The sequence below is a fragment of the Loxodonta africana genome, chromosome 18 (assembly GCF_030014295.1).
Source record: "Loxodonta africana isolate mLoxAfr1 chromosome 18, mLoxAfr1.hap2, whole genome shotgun sequence".
Taxonomy (NCBI): Eukaryota; Metazoa; Chordata; class Mammalia; order Proboscidea; family Elephantidae; genus Loxodonta; species Loxodonta africana.
Genome location: NC_087359.1, coordinates 55,562,419 through 55,578,620, shown reverse-complemented (window position 1 = coordinate 55,578,620; position 16,202 = coordinate 55,562,419). Strand labels below are relative to the sequence as shown.

The following is a 16,202-nucleotide window of genomic DNA, read 5'->3' as shown; positions in this document are numbered from 1 at the left end:
GGGGTGCGGGTCTCTTTGCAATTTGTCATGCTGGGCAAATACTCCTTCTGTGAGTCGGGGTGGGGCAGGTGAGCTCTGGCGGGCTCCACCTGGCAGGGATCCACACAGGCACAGCACTGAGCTGCCAAACAGTACCCAGGAGTTGTGGCCCTTGAATCTTGGAGTCTGATGTCCTCGTTAGGTAAGGGAGAGAATCACTCTGTGCCCCAAATCAGCTTGTCACAACAGGAGAGACTTTATCATAGCGGGAAGAGCAGAGCTGTGCACTTAGACGCACGAGTTCAAGTCCCAGCTCTGCCAATCACCAGCTGCCTGAACGAGGGGAGGTTATTTTCATCTGTAAAATGGGGGTAATGAAATCTGTTTAACAAAATTGTTGTGAGAATTAAGTGAGCAAAAGGTGAAAGCATCTGGTCTTTATTAGATGCTCATCTGTGTGTCTACCCAGTGCCTAGTCATTTCATGGCATGTGGGGGTACTGGAACTAGAGGGCCCTGATGTTGAGCTGCTAGGGGGGACAGTCAGTGGTAAAGGACCCACAATGTCACACCACTCTTGTAATGTGACCTGGGTGACCGTTGTAGGCTACGATTTGGGAGTAGCTCTTCTGGTCCCAGGTCCACTGAGACTTGTCAAACCTGGTGTCTTTTCCACAAGGACAGCCCACCTGCAACTTGTCCTATGACTCCAGCATGCCAGTCATCCCTAGGGCCCGGAAACCTGTGTGGACTTTCCAGCACTTATGCCGTTTGTTTTGCGAAGGGCTGGGAAACAGAGCTTGGCAGAGATGAACTCCCTCCAGATGGTAGGCTCCTGTACACACACGGTCAGCTGCTGTGATGCCCCGGAACACAGGCCTGGCAAAACGCTTTGTAGGACCCACCTTTTTTTTTTTTTTTTTTTTTGTGAAAGGTAAGGCCCATCCTACTGACCAAGGAAGTACAGTGTCACAGACCCTCAAGGGCTCAGAGGTGGTGAGCGAGGGAGCCTTCACACACATGGCCATGTAGAGAGAACAGCTCCCTGCGGGCACCCCCTGGAGACACCCAGGAGTTGCCAGCTGGAGTTGCTGGATTCCCCGCTCTCCCTGGAGCACAGTCAGCACAGCTCCTGCTCAATGAAACTGTCTGCACAGCACAAAGCTGCCTCCCTGGATGTGGTTTACTCTCTCTGATTACCGTGCTGAGCAGAAGATGCATACATCTCTGGATTGTTCTCAAAGGGACAAAGAACTCTTCTCGAGAAGTCAAACGGAAGCATCAGAAACCAGGGAGCGTGGAGGAGGAGGTGGCTGCGTTGGCAAAGAGATGCATTACCATGGGCATTAGGGCTCTGCCCCAGTGGTCACCCTCCTGGCCCACGCACAAAGCCGTGCTGGCTGCTTTGCTGCATGTGATCTGCTCCAGGATCTTCTGTTTCCATTTCACAGATGGGGAAAATGGGGGCAGAGAGAGAGAGAGAGATTGGCAGAGCAGGGACCAGAGCCCTGAACCCCTGGTCCAGCCAGTGCTTTCTGTACATCTCTGCATGACGGGGAGGCATAGCCACATTAGGTCTTTCTTCGCCACTTTGGGGAGATTTTGGCTTGGGAGTGGGGGAGCAGAAGGAAGTGAAAGGTTAGGCTGATGGATCTGCCCCTACAGAATTAGCATGATTCCATGAACTCAAGGATTCTGCCTGGACAGGATGCTCTCTGTTACCACAGTGGGGCTTGAAAGGGCATGGTCCCCCAAAAAGCACCTCCCAACCTCCTTTCCCAGCCCTTCTTTCAGGAGTTATGGGTGGGGAGGGTGAGCTGAACGCAAATGTATCCCCTGGAAGGGGAATGCAGGCTGTTTGATGGGGGTGAGGTGGTGCGGTGAAGAGAGGCTTAGGCTCTGGAAAGGCTGGTGTGTGGGTCAGGGTCATGGTCAGGAAAGAAGACAGAAGAGCAGAGAGACGTGAATGCCTCCTTTACAGCTTTCAGGGCAGGGCAGTGTCTTCCTGCCACATACCTATTGTCTAGGGCACTGTCATCCAAACCATAGGCTGAGAACCATTAGTGGGTGTGAAGTCAGTTTACAAGGTTGTGTTCTTAAAAACTTAGAATAAAATAAAATATAGAGTGCATACCTTATGTGAAGGTATTGTTTCATATATATTCTTACGTATATTTATATTCACATCTATATCTATCTCTCTATCCCTCTCTCTCTCTACCCCTCCCTCTCTATCCCTCTCTCTCTCTCTATCCCTCTCTCTCTCTATCCCTTTCTCTCTCTATCCCCCCTCTCGCTCTATCCCTCTATCCCTCTCTCTCTCTATCCCCCCATCCCCCCTCTATCCCTCTCTCTCTATCCCTCTCTCTCTCTCTATCCCCCTCTCTCTCTATCCCTCTCTCTCTCTCTATCCCCCCTCTCTATCCCCCCCTTTCTCTCTATCCCTCTCTCTCTATACCCCCTCTCTCTCTATCCCCCCTCTATCCCTCTCTCTCTATCCCTCTCTCTCTATACCCCCTCTCTCTCTATCCCCCCTCTATCCCTCTCTCTCTATCCCTCTCTCTCTCTCTATCCCTCTCTCTCTATCCCCCCTCTCTATCCCCCCCTTCTCTCTATCCCTCTCTCTCTCTCTATCCCCCCTTTCTCTATCCCTCTCTCTCTATACCCCCTCTCTCTCTATCCCCCCTCTATCCCCTCTCTCTATCCCTCTCTCTCTCTATATCCCCCCTCTATCCCTCTCTGTCTATCCCTCTCTCTATCCCTCTCTCTCTCTCTACCCCTCTCTCTCTCTATCCCCCCTCTATCCCCCCTCTCTCTCTATCCTTCTCTCTCTATCCCCCCTCTAGCCCCCCTCTCTCTAGCCCCCTCTCTCTATCCCTCCCTCTATCCCTCCATCCCTCCATCCGTCCGTCCGTCCGTCCATCCATCCATCCATCATCTACCTATCTACCTATCAATCATCCTGGGCTGGCGCAAATGGTTTACCATGTTCAACTGCTAACCGAAAGGTTGGAGGTTTGAGTCCACCAAGAGGTGCCTCAAAAGAAAGGCCTGGTGACCACTTCTGAAAAGCCAGGGGAAGGAAGCACAGCTCTGCTCTGACGCACGTGGGGTCGCCGCGGCTTGGAATCAACTTGATGGCAAGTATTCGTTTTTTTTCCTACCTATTTGGTCTGTAATTTTTGACTCAGCAGGCGTGGCCCTTTCCTAAACCACTGGGGAGCGAGACCTAGGTGTGAGGGAAAGGCAGAAATGACTCAACCATTTCCACAAGACCAGCTTTTAATAAGACCGTGATTTGAAGCACGAATAAATAAACGCCAAAGAAAATGGAAAAACAAAATGAAAAGAAAGCTCAGAACATCAAAACCAAAAATCATAAAATAAAACAAAAACAAAAATCTCCAACAGACAAACAGAAGCAGCCCCCCCGTCCAAATAAAAAGACCCAGACTGTACAGGCTGTTCACAGGGAGAGAAGAACGACACGGGAGCCGTGGAGGGAGGTGGGAGTCGCCCAGGCCGTGCGCCGCCATCACGGGCTCTGGGGTGGGTGGGTCGCCACTGGGCGCCTTCGGTGGTGAAGCCCCACGGACCAGCTGGGGAAACGAGGTTCTGTGGGTAGAGCCATGGCCAGGCCATGCACTCCTGGTTAAGAACCTTCAGGAACTAACTACACAAAGACGGAACACATTAGAGAATTCTGCGGTTTCCCTCTTGCTTGTGCAGTTTTGACTCCAGCTGGGCCTCACGGTGACTTTGGGATTGGAACAGGGTCCTGCCGGTTGCGCGGGCCACAGATCGAGAGCTGGAAACCACGAGGAGGAATGTCATGTACAGAGACAGACGTGGAGGTGACGCTGTAAGAAGTCTGAGCATGCAAGTGCTTTATACATCTGGCAGTGAGATGTGATGGCAGGTTGGTTCTCAGACAGTTCCAAAGTGTGACTGGTCTCTCCTAGGAAGGACGCGGTGGGCGGAGGACGCATCATGTCCAATGTGGCTCTAGCGAGGTTCTGGCAGATAGTTTGCTCTGTGTGCATAGGGGGCTCTTCTTTCCATCGTCGTCAGGGGCCATCCCACCTGAGCTTGCTGTCCCCTGTCCTGGGTCTTGGGCCTCAAGGTCTGTTTGGGGGAGCTGGGTGGTCCGAGGGGTGTCAGCAGGCAATCTCCTCCAAGGTGCCCAGGGCAGTCTGCAGGGGCACGTTCACAGTGTGGCTGATGGTTTCGGAGTGGTTTGGCATCGTGTCACAAGTGCTCTGGAGGGAGAAGGAAGGTGGCTGTTTGTCATTCATTCAGCAAACATTCATTGAGATGCCAGTGACAGCCCAGCCCCAACTCGTGAGCCATGCCCCCCTGCCCCGGGCTCTCTGGGGCAATCGTTTTCCTGCCTTGGCCACCTCACTCACCAGCTTGTCATCATGGGGCATGGGGCATGGGGCTGAAGGGGCCTCACCGCCTTCAGAATCCTCACCACTCCCACCTAAGGTCCCCCCAACCCCGGGCAGGGAGAGGGGCTCCTTGGGGATGGGGTTTAGCAGCTGCCTTGCTTGACCTTCTGTCCTAGAGGTGCCCCTCATATGCCACCCCTACATCTGAGTGGTCTCTAGCCTTGGGGCTGGTTGGCCTGAGTCCTGCCCCTCCCTTGGGGGCTTTCTTGGGGGCTGTCTGGGGTAGGGTATGTGGGACCTGTGGTTATGCCTAGGCCAGGGAGTGCCAACAGCTGAAGCCAAGCAGGAATGTGGAGGCCTTCATTGTCAGAACCAGAACTGGTCAAGCTGCCCTAAGGACTTTCAGGATTAGGTAGGCCCCCGGAAAACACTGTGGGTCCTGGAGCAGGGCAGGCCGTGATGGCCATGAAGCTTCAGAGACTCCCCAGGCTGCTGTGGGCAGAAGACTGGGAGCGATGGGAGTCAGGAACAGCGGTGTCACTAGGGTTGGTGTCACCCAGTGCAGGAACTCATGGTGTCACCCCGCCATGGACCTCCTCCTGTACCAGACCACACAGAATCCTTTGTAATGTTTTTTGTATCAGTCTTCCCTTTCCTTGTGTGCTCGAGCCGGCCTGGGTGCCTCCCCGTGCATGATGCTGGGAAACAGGTAGCAGGGGTGGCTTGTGAGCCAAGGTGGCGGGTGGAGCCTGAGACACACGGCAGCAGCCAATCGCAATGCGCTAGAAGTCTTCCAAAAATCATAAATTTCTGCTGAAACACTGCACAAAAATTTTATAGACAGTCATTTTGGTGTTACAGTGTCACCTGGTATGGTCCGCACACCTCTGCACCCTCCTAGCGATGTCACTGGTCAGGAGGCTGGGCCAGGAATTTGGGGGAGATTTGACGGGGGCAGGGCTAGAGGGCAGGGAGTGGGGTGGAGGGGAGCCTATGACTCTGAGCCGTTTGAAGGCAGAAGGTAAAGTGGAAGGGAGGGAGACACCATTCGCTGAACACTTACTATACCAGGTGCTGTTCTACTCTGTCCTATAGGGTCACTATGAGTCAGAATCAACTCGACGTCAGTGGTTTTTTTGGGTGCTGATGGCTCTCCCTGCCTGATTTCATTTAATGCACCTAACACCCCTCTGAGGTGCACAGGGTTACGTAGATGCTCAGGGAGGTAAGTACCTTGACCCCCAAACACACAGTAGGAAGCAGAGGGCCTGGGAGTCCAAGCCAGGCCAGCTAAGTCCAGAGCCCAGCCCCCTCCACGCTCTCAGGACAGACAGGCGCCCGTGCTGAGAAAACCAAAGGGAGTTTTTTTTTTGCCTGGGAGATGGGTAGAGAGATGGAGCCTCAAACAGATAGCGTCCTCTCTTAAGGGGAAGGGGATGATATCGATTTGGATTTGTTGGCTTTTTTAATTTTTTTTTATAACTTTTATTAAGCTTCAAGTGAACGTTTACAAATCCAATCAGTCTGTCACATATAAGTTTACATACATCTCACTCCCTACTCCCACTTGCTCTCCCCCTCTTGAGTCAGCCCTTTCAGTCTCTCCTTTCTTGACAATTTTGCCAGCTTCCCTCTCTCTCTATCCTCCCATCCCCCCTCCAGACAAGAGTTGCCAACACAATCTCAAGTGTCCACCTGATATCATTAGCTCACTCTTCATCAGCATCTCTCTCCCACCCGCTGACCAGTCCCTTTCATGTCTGATGAGTTGTCTTCGGGGATGGTTCCTGTCCTGTGCCAACAGAAGTTCTGGGGACCATGGCCGCCGGGATTCCTCTAGTCTCAGTCAGACCATTAAGTTTGGTCTTTTTATGAGAATTTGGGGTCTGTATGCCACTGATCTCCTGCTCCCTCAGGGGTGATTTGTTGACTTTAAAGATGCAGCGGCCACTCAATTGGCGTGGCTCTCTCAGGGCCAGAGAGGCTGATTTGGGGCCCACAGGTAGGGGGGAGCTCTGGTCGTGCAGCGGTTAAGAGCTCAGGCTGCTAACCAAAAGGTCAGCCATTTAAATCCACCAGACACTCCTTGGAAACCCTATGGGGCAGTTCTATTCTGTCCTATAGGGTCGCTATGAGTCGAAATTGACTTGATGGCAATGGGTTTGGTTTTTTTGGATTGGTGGGGACAGCCAGCTGTACCTGAGCCCGGGAGTGGACTGAGTTTGGGAAGGAGAATGGACAGCCATAAAAGGTGAGGCTTCTCTGGCTATAGGAAAGAGAGACAGAGCAGGGCAGTGGTTGGGGGCACTGCATGTCCAACTCTGACACCAGCTGTGTGGCCTTGGCTTCTGGGTCTCAACTGCCTCAAACACAAAGTGGACATAGTGATAGGACTTCCTCTAGAGGAACTGCTGCTGAGATGAGATGGTATGTGGGAAGCACGTAGCTCAGTGCTCGACACGTACAGGCACGCAGTACACGGTAGCTACTGTGGGCACTGGAGTCCCTGAATGGTGCAAATGGTTAAAGTGCTCGGCTGCTAACTGAAAGGTTGGAAGTTCGAGTCCACCCAGAGGCCTGCCAATCTACTTTGAAAAATCAGCCACTGAAGACCCTGTGGAGCACAGTTGTACTCTGACATACACGGGGTCACCACAAGTTGGCGTTGGCTCCCCAACAACTGGTTTGGTTTGGTATTATGAGTATTGTTCCTACTACCAACTTCACAGGGCCCAACACTACATGTCCTCTTCAACTGGAATGGAGTGCCAGTAATGCCCCTCTTGTAATAACTTGCCACCTCTAGGGGGTGGGTAGAACAGACTTGTATAGACTCTCTCTCTTCTCCCAAGGCCATGAGATGAGGGCAGTAGCCATCTGGCCTGGAGAAGCTGGCTTGGGCCAGGCAGGACCTACCCTTGGAAGCAACTCCCTGGTGTCAGCTGCATCCAGGGGTTACACAACTGCTTTTGGGCTGAGTCTCAGAGAGACGCTGAAGGCTCAGTTGGGAGTTCACAGGATGTTGCAAGCTATGGGCATGTATGCAGCAAGACACCTCCCTCCTGCTCTGGCCCCAGTATCTGGTTTCATATGGTTTGTCCAAGACAGAGGAGCAAACAAACTGACAACCAAAGAGCTGCTCTTACCACGTTCTCATCATGGCTCCCTTCGTCCTCCTCTTTGCCAAGCAGGTCTAATAGCTTCTCTTTGATCAGCTGCAAAGGAGGGGGGAAGCGGTTGGTGAGGCAGTGAGAATAGTGCAAAGGTAGAGGGGCTTCCCTCCACTGGGCTTGGCTGGGGACCCACAGAGGCAGGCATCTGCCCAGGAGGCAGGCAAGACAAACTGTGCCAACAACCTGGTCTGACAAGCAGTTCCAAGAACCCATCTATCTAATCTTTTGACTGAAATGGAATTTGTTGCAGGAGGTATACCTGGAAAGAGGTAACAGGAGAACCTACTCTCATAGCTTGGACTTTTTTTTTTTGTGGATGGACAGCGTGGATAAGTGGTAAGCGTTTGAGGACTGGCTCTCCATCTGTCCTTGGGAGCAGCCTGGGACCCCCTTTCTGAGGCTAAGGGCTAAGGGACCAGATTGATATTCACTTTCTAGACCTGGCAACTCCACAGCTCACAAGTTCAGGCCACATGTGAGTTCATAACATTTTATTCTTAGTAATAAAGGGTAGATATTAAATATACTACACTGTGTGATTCAATTCTCATAACTTTGTACAGCCTTTCACAAAAATTAATATACAAAGCAGGATAAAACCTGGACACGGAACCTGATTTGGATTTGGGTAGCACAGTCACCATGATGAAAGGCAGGGGCTGGGGCTCAGAGGACTGTGGTCGCAGGGGTCCTACAGCCTCTTTAGTGATTCCCAGAGGGTTTTGGCCATGAACAGCCCTCTCCGGGAGGCAGACCGCTGCTCCGCAGGCCTCCATTTCCTCAGCCGATAGGTGGTCCTGGTAGACTTTGTAGGGTCTAGAGGTGGGCCTGAGGAATTCCAGAGCCACTGTCTGTTTCAGGGAGGCACATGGCAGGTGAAGTGCATCACCCATCTCAGCCAGGGAGATGAGGTCACCAAGAAGCACTGGGGCGAGGGCAGAGTCTGGGACGGACCCACCCGTGGGTTTGTGTTTCCTAGTACAGTTAGCCCTCTCAGCTCAGCACTGTTCTTTAGGGGGCTGGCTGTGCCCTGGGGCTCTTTGCCCAGCCTGGCCCTTGTAGAGTGGTTCAGGAGCTCACCCACTCTCAATCCCGGTCTTGGGGAGACGCAGTTGGGTGGGCTGGGCAGCTCCAGGAACTCTCAGTGCCAGAAGCCCCTAGCTGTTGTTTGAGAAAATTTCAGAGCTTTGTTCCAGCTGCCTCTTGAGGGAGACATCGCCCCAGACTGTAGCAATCAGAGACAGCCACAGTGCCCTTGTTGTCTTCTCCCTCAGGACTGAGGAGGAGTACCAGGAAATGCCCCTTCCCTAAACCTCGCTGGACCTCGGAAGACACTACTGAAATGAGGGGCTGCCCCAGGGCAGGTGTGTGTGGGGTGTGTGTTTGTACACGTGGTGTGTGTGTGTGTGCATGTATGTGTGTGGGTAGTGTGTGCATGTGTGTGTGTGCGTGTGTGTGTGGACATGGGCACACCATGTATGGAGCTGCCCCATTGGCCTGGCAGTGGAAGGGGCACCAAGCTGGCTGTAGCACAGCCTCTTCCCTGTCCTCTCTTCCCTTTCCATTTCTCCCTGCCAGTGTAGTCCCAGGACCTTCAAGCCCCCAGAGAATAGAACTATGGCTTCGTTTCTCTTATCTCCCCACAGACCTGAGATGCAGTGGTCACTGGAACAATGTGGGTGGGCGAGGAGCAGAAAGAGGGCTCTGAGTGGAGAGAGGTCGGAGCCTCCTGCCGCTTTGCTCTCAGCATTGGGCGGGACGAGGGCACCAGCACACTGTCATTTCCCTGTGAGCGATCCCAAATCTTACCTCATAAATATAATCAAAGAGCTCTAGGATTGTAAGGATACTAGCACCAATGAACAATCCCATCTGACCACCGATATCACCTGGAGAGAGAGGCAAAGAACAAAGACCGGGTTTTACTAACACACTTCCAGGAATGGGTACCCACACTAAAGAGGAACACCAGACCTTCCAAATGATTCCCACTCCTGTGGGAAACCTGAGCCTGTAACCGGAAGTCAAGGCCAGCGACAAGTCCCTCCCTCACTGCACAGGTCTGAGCTCATGGTTTTCCAGCACCCAGTAGGGGGTAGGGACTAATCTGAAGGCCTATTGGAGGGGCTCAGGATAGACCTCATGACCCCTGGGCCAACAGGCTTGTTCAAGTAAAAGAACACTGACTGGGCTCCTGCTTTGGGTCAGTCCCCAGGTGGAAGCAGAGACAAGAAGACGGTCTGGTCCTTGCCCTGGGCGAAGGCACGGTCAAGCCGACACCTGTATCAGGTGCCCAGGATGGGAATCTGTGAGCCATGGCACCAGGGACTTGTCCTCTCAGTCATGGTGTGGCTTTTGGAGCCACACCAGGGAACCTCTCACCCTTGGGATAAGGTCGTAGGAGACATACCTTTACTTTCCCCACCCAATGGTAAATGCTCAATTTGGCCTCTTCCTAGAGCAGAGATTTTTACTATGGGGTATATAGATTCCCTTGGCCAAAATTTCTAGATTGGACTTCAGATCCCCCTGTACCAAAATCTCCTGGGAGGTTGTGATTAGTGTAGATACCTGAACCTGCCTTACACCTAGAGAATCTCTGGGATTGGGTTCTGGAAATCAGGATATTTAAGTTTCTCAGGCCAGAGTTTGAGAACCACTCTTGCGGGGAGCGGGGGAGGGGAGGGGAGGTCTGTGGGAGGGTTGCCAATGGTTGGAGATCCCCTGAGATTGAATACAAAAGGCTACTTGTGTGTAGCTGGGCACCTGTAGTGAGAGAGTTCATAGCTATTGTTAGGTTCTCAGAGAAGTCTCAGTTCCCCAAATGCTTAACAGGCTTTGCCCCAGAGGCAGTGTGCTGGAGAGCAGAGGGCTCTGAGGGCTCTGAGGTGGCTGAGCTCCAGACACCAACTTATGTGCCTCGACAAACCCTGATCTTCTCGGTAGCTTCCCCTTCAAAGGAGATTTGGTGTTAGCGGTGGTGAGTTGGAGGAGGTGAACTGAAATCCTTTCTAGCTCTAATTTCTAAGACATTCAGCCTCTGGTCTGGGCTGGGGAGACGGGTAGGGATAGCAGACTCTTGGGAGTCAGATTCCATGCTGACCTCTTGTCTGAGAACTTTCTGACGGGTTGATTTGCCCTACTCTTCCCCTGAGTATGGCTGGGTGAATCCCAATACCCACACAGCTCAGGTAAACAACAGAGATGGCAGGGAAGAGACTCCTTCTGATGGGACCTGGGGCTGGGTTCAAAGTGCTCCCTGTTTCTTTCCTGCCCCACTGATCTCTCTAATGTCCTCAACGGAGGCTTATTGGGAAGTATGTACTTGTGTGTGCGTGTCGGGGTGAATGTGTGTGTGCAGTATGACTGAGTGTCCAGTGGTGCGTGGTGGGGGATGTGTCGAGGCGCTGTGTGCCTGGGTACGTGTTTGTACAGAAGCAGGCAGTATGTCTGGCTATGGATGGTTTTACGTAGGTGGCTATCTACATCTAGGTGAGTCACACCTAGTGTGCCAAAGTGTAGGCAGTGTCTAAGTGTGGGTTTGTGGAAGTGGGTATAGTGTGTTTGAGTGTGTAGAACAGGTATGAGCAGGTGTAGGTGTGGGTGTGTTTGTGTGTATGGGTGTGTATCTGGTGCATGTATGTAATGAGCAGGTAACTGGGTAGGCATGCTATGTATAGGCTTGCTGTGTGCCTTGGTAGCTGTGTAGTGTGCACGTGGGTCTGTGCAGGTGTGCATTGGTGTGTGTGGCTCTATATCACCATGGGTGCATGTTCCTGCAAATTTAGTGCATGTGCGTATAGGCTGGGGTGGGGTGTGTTTTCTGTGGCCTGAGGGCACGTGTAGCATGTTGACGCCGGGAGGTGAGGGTGGGTCTGGGTGGTGGCGGGAGAAGGGCCTGATTGGGCCTGATAGCTGAGGGTTTGCAAGCAGCATGCTCACCACAGGAGGTACAGATGGCAGCATTATTTTCTCAGCAGGCTATTCTGGGTGGGAAGAAGACGCCGGGGACAAGCTCATCCTCACATCTGATGTAGAGACAAGCTATCCTTCCTGACAGATTCAGAGCTCAGGCCCTCCTGGCTCTGCATGTGTGCATGTGTGTGTGACTGTGAGCCTATGCTGGAGGAGGGGAGGAGGCGTGTGTGTTTGTGGGTGTGTGTGACTGTGAACCTATGCTGGAGGAGGGGAGGAGGTGTGTGTGTGTGTGTGACTGTGAACTTATGCTGGAGGAGAGGAGGAGGTGTGTGTGTGCGTGTGTGTGACTGTGAACCTATGCTGGAGGAGGGGAGTAGGTGTGTGTGTTTGTGGGTGTGTGTGACTGTGAACCTATGCTGGAGGAGGGAAGGAGGCGTGTGTGTGTGTGTGACTTTGAACCTATGCTGGAGGAGGGGAGGAGGTGTGTGTGTGTGTGACTGTGAACCTATGCTGGAGGAGGGGAAGAGGTGTGTGTGCACGTGTGTGTGCGTGTGTGACTGTGAACCTATGCTGGATGAGGGGAGGAGGGGTGTGTGTGTGTGACTGTGAACCTATGCTAAAGGAGGGGAGGAGGCGTGTATGTGTGTGTGTGCATGTATGTGACTGTGAGCTTATGCTGGAGGAGGCATGTCCTGAGTCCTCTTTAGGAAATAAAGGCCAGAGCTAGCCAGCCAAGGGTGACAGGGGTGGGGTGAGGGGGCCCATATCTCAAGTGCATGGTCTCAGCTGGGGGGCCCAGGGAAATATCTCTTGGCTCAGCATCTTTGGCCGCAATGACCTCCAAGGCCTGAGTGACATCCACATAACCCAACTGGACCTAGCTGTGGCCCAGTCCCCAGCCACCTCAGAGAAGTGCAGATGGCTTCTGGAAATACCAGCTGGGCCCTGGATCCCTGACATGGTGACTGTCCAGGTGTCAGAAGCTACTGTTTATGGACTTCCCTGGACTAGGGATATTATCACATTTAGCCATCATAACAAGTTCCTAAAGTGATTTCATTAAACCCATTTTATAGATGAGAGACCTGAGTTGAGGTTCAGTGAGGTGAAGCCACGTGTCCACATTCTCTCACAGTATGCAGCAGCCCTTGAATTTAAAGCAGCTCTTTCCTCTATACCTCCAGGTAGAAGGCACCTGCCCCTCCCAGCATGCCTCCCTCACCGTGCTCAGCTCATGGAGACGACAACAGCTATTTCTCTCCATGGGAAACAGGCATCAGCTCCTTGAAAGCGAGAGCTGGCAGAAGGGCCTGAGAATCAGGTCCTTTAACTGTCCACCCTTAGGGGTCTTGTGAGTTTTGTGCTAGGCCAGGGTTGAAATGAACTCCCTGCTTCCACTGTATGCTAACCTGGCTAGGGGAGCTGATATGAACTTGTTGGGGTTATTGGGGTGGCCTGCAGGGCACTGGTCCAGATAGGGGCTGTCAGGGGGTAGGGATCAGGGGAACACTTGGGGAGAAGCCACCTGAAGCCCTGCAAGATGCAACCCTCACTCCTTCCTCTTTTCTTCTGGTCTTTAGTTGGGATGGTCACATATTAGCTTGCAAGCTAAGCCTGAGCTCCAAGGAAGCCCAGGCCGCAGCTGGGTGCTGAGGGGCCACATTGGTCCTGGTGTCCACCGTCTGTCCTGCATACCCCCAGGAGTCTGAGCACTTTGGAAACATCACCAGAGGTTCATGGACATCTGAGGAAGAGTGGCCCTTCTCTTGTGTTTGGCCAAGGACTCTTAGTGCATGGGGTGACACCTGGTCTTGCCAGGTGGGGGCTCCATTGGGGGCCCTCATTATGTCCGCAGCCTGGTGACCACCCAGTTCAGCCTTCTCTCCATCTGATAGCACTTTCCTCCTTCCACAGGCCCAGGACTCTGACTCCAACCTGGGGACAGATGATCAAGATCATGGAATCCAAGAGGGCAGAGCTGGAAAGGCTCCGGGAAGCCTTGTAGTTCACCCCCTCATTGCATACACTGAGGCCGAGATTGGTGATGAGCTAGCCTAAGAACTGGGCCCAGGACCCAGGCTTCCTGACTTCCAGCCAGGTTCTCAGTCTACTCCACCATGCTGGAGGGTCTTCCCATCCGGGGGCAGGGGCAGTGCAAAGAAAGACAGAGTAATTAGGAAATTAAAAGGTGAGACTCATCAGGAGGCTTACATATCTATCTGCCTGCCTGCCCGCTGACCTACCCATTCTCCCTCTTGCCCCCCGTGAGATGTGGAAATATTTGCACTAGACACTGCAACTTACCAAGTAAAGCAGCGACTTCATACGCCTTCTTCTGTTCAATTGTCTCATAATTGAGAGCTTCAAAAAATATATCCAGAACAAGGATGTTCTCTCTGCAGACAAAATTCAGCACCATGAATGGTCAGAACCATCAGAATCCACAGGGATGACCAAATCAATGTTCCCATGGAAAGATGGAGAAACTGAGGCCCAAACAACTGGCCCAAATTGAGAGCTGGTTAGTAGCAGAGCTGGGGTTTGAAGCTAAGAGTCCTGACTCCCAGCCCAGGGCTACTTCAAGGGCTGCAGATATGTATCAACTGTCCCCCTTTGTCCATTATTTCTAGCGCCCCTCTCTCTTCTCAGCCTTCCCAGGAATCCTACCTGGACTTCAAGTCTTTGGGCCCCAAAGGGCCTGCTTGGCTTCTTAGCATGAAGGTGGGCTCAGTACTGTCCTGACAAGGTCTGCCTTGGCTGGGGTGCCTGCCCCAGCTGACCTTCCAAGCTGCCCCTGCCCACTCCTGAGAGCCCCCAAATTCCTACTGGAATTTATAACAAGCTTCTCCTAGTGGGAGGCCCTTCCCTGGCATTGCCAAGCCAATTGCCAGAGTCAGAGAGGGTTTTGGGGGAGCAAACCCATCTCTGCTGGGCGATTTCTGGCAGAAGTACCTCGGTTCCCTTTGCTCCTCTAGGCAGGTTGTGTTAATGAGACACATCTTGGTAGTAAAAGTCGTTACTGCCTGCAGAATGCCTGCTAAGCAGCAGGGACTGGCACCTTCTGCATTTCACCATCCCCTTTGATGCTCCTCACAACATCTTCAGTGCCCTTTGTCCTCAACCCGCTGAGCAAATCTGTCCCAGGATGGGCTTTGGAGAGTGTGTTGGCAGGAGGGAGTGGCTGGGGGAAAGGGGAGCGAGTCCTCTTCTTTCCACCAGGACTCACTGAGGCATCGTTCAAGTATTACCATTTCTTGCCTGTTTTATGGCAATTGCCTCCTAACAGGCTTCCTTCCTCCCATCCAGCTTCCCAAGCATCCTCTATACCGCTGCCTGAAGGATCTTCCTAAAACTGCTAAATTCATTCAAATTAAATGAAATTAAAATTCAGTTCCTCAGTCACACTAGCTGCATTTCAAATGCTCAATAGCCACGTGTGGCTTTGGTGCTGGGAACTGCTGTTGAGTCAGCCCCTGGCTCATGGCAATCCCATGCACGACAGAAGGAAACATTGCCCAGTCCTGAGCCATTCCCACGATCAGATGCAGATCGGACCACTGTGATCCATAGGGTTTCCATTCGCTGATTTTTCAGAAGTAGATCACCTGGACTTTCTAGTCTGTCTTAGTCTGGAAGCTCCACTGAGACCTGTTCAGCATCAGAGCAACACACAGCCTCCACTGACAGACGGGTGGTAGCTGTGCGTGAGATGCGTTGGCTGGGAATCAAACCCAGGTCTCCCGCATGGAAGGCGAGAATTCTACCACTGAACCACCAGTGAGTACCATATTGGACTATGTAGATCTAGAACATTTCTATCACCGCAGAAAGTTCTACTGGAGACTGCTGGTTTAAAATATAAATCTGAGCCTGTTCCCGCTTAAAGCTCTTTAGTGGCTTCCTGTTCTCTTAGTCTGATCCTTGCAACCTCCTTGGTCTGACTTACGTCTACCTCATCCAGGTTCCCCTCTGTCATCCTCTTGCCTGACCTGGTTTACTCTAGTGAACCTCTACCTGGGACAATGTCTTCTCCCATTCTTTCATTCATCTATTCTATCAAAAGATTTTCCTTTTTTTTTTGAGCACTAACTCTGTGCCAGATGCTCTGCTAGTACTTGGTAGACAGCAGAGAACGCACACACCAAGGTTCCTGCCATCAGGGAGCTTTCAATCTGGCAGATGATACAAAAGTAAACAGAAGCATGAATACATAATTGCACATTGTGGTTAGTGTTATAAAGAGCAACTCCCAAGCACTTTGAGACAAAGTAACAGGAGGGGACCTAAGTCAGCTCTCCCAGGAGGTAACATTTAAGTGGAGACTTGAACAATGAGGATCCAGTTAAGCAAAGAGTGGGAGGACAAACATTCCCGGCAGAGGAAACAGAATAAGCAAGCAAGGTGTGCCTGGAAAAACTCTCATAATCTTTAAAAAAATCTCTGCAGCTTTCCTTGCCCTCACCCCCATGCAAGCTGCAGCCAATTTATCACTCTCCTACCGTACGAATACTTCTATTATCGCTTGTATCAATCAATAGGTATTCAGTTGTATACTTGTCTCTCCACAAGATTGTAAGCTGTGTCTCAGGCATCTTTGTCTTTGTGTTCTGAGGGCTAAGCACTAAGTCTGGCCCAAGCAGGTGCTCAACTAATGCCTTCTACATTGAACTAAGAGGGTGTTGGTGGTTTCAATGATAGAATTCTGTGAAGACACAGGTTCAATTCCCAGCCAATGAACCTCA

General features: G+C 52.0%; 1 protein-coding gene across 1 annotated transcript in view; it reads right to left on the bottom strand.

Moving 5' to 3' along the window:
* Positions 1-3,157: 3,157 nt before the first annotated feature.
* The window catches only part of ASIC2 (acid sensing ion channel subunit 2), a 325,057-nt gene continuing 312,012 nt past the window's right edge, over positions 3,158-16,202 (bottom strand). The window contains exons 7-10 of the mRNA XM_003414344.4: positions 13,765-13,856; positions 9,352-9,431; positions 7,516-7,584; positions 3,158-4,237 (exon numbers count right to left, since the gene is read on the bottom strand). Of these exons, the coding sequence (XP_003414392.2) occupies positions 4,136-4,237; positions 7,516-7,584; positions 9,352-9,431; positions 13,765-13,856 (343 nt within the window). The 3' untranslated portion in view covers positions 3,158-4,135. The remainder of the gene's footprint in view (positions 4,238-7,515; positions 7,585-9,351; positions 9,432-13,764; positions 13,857-16,202) is intronic.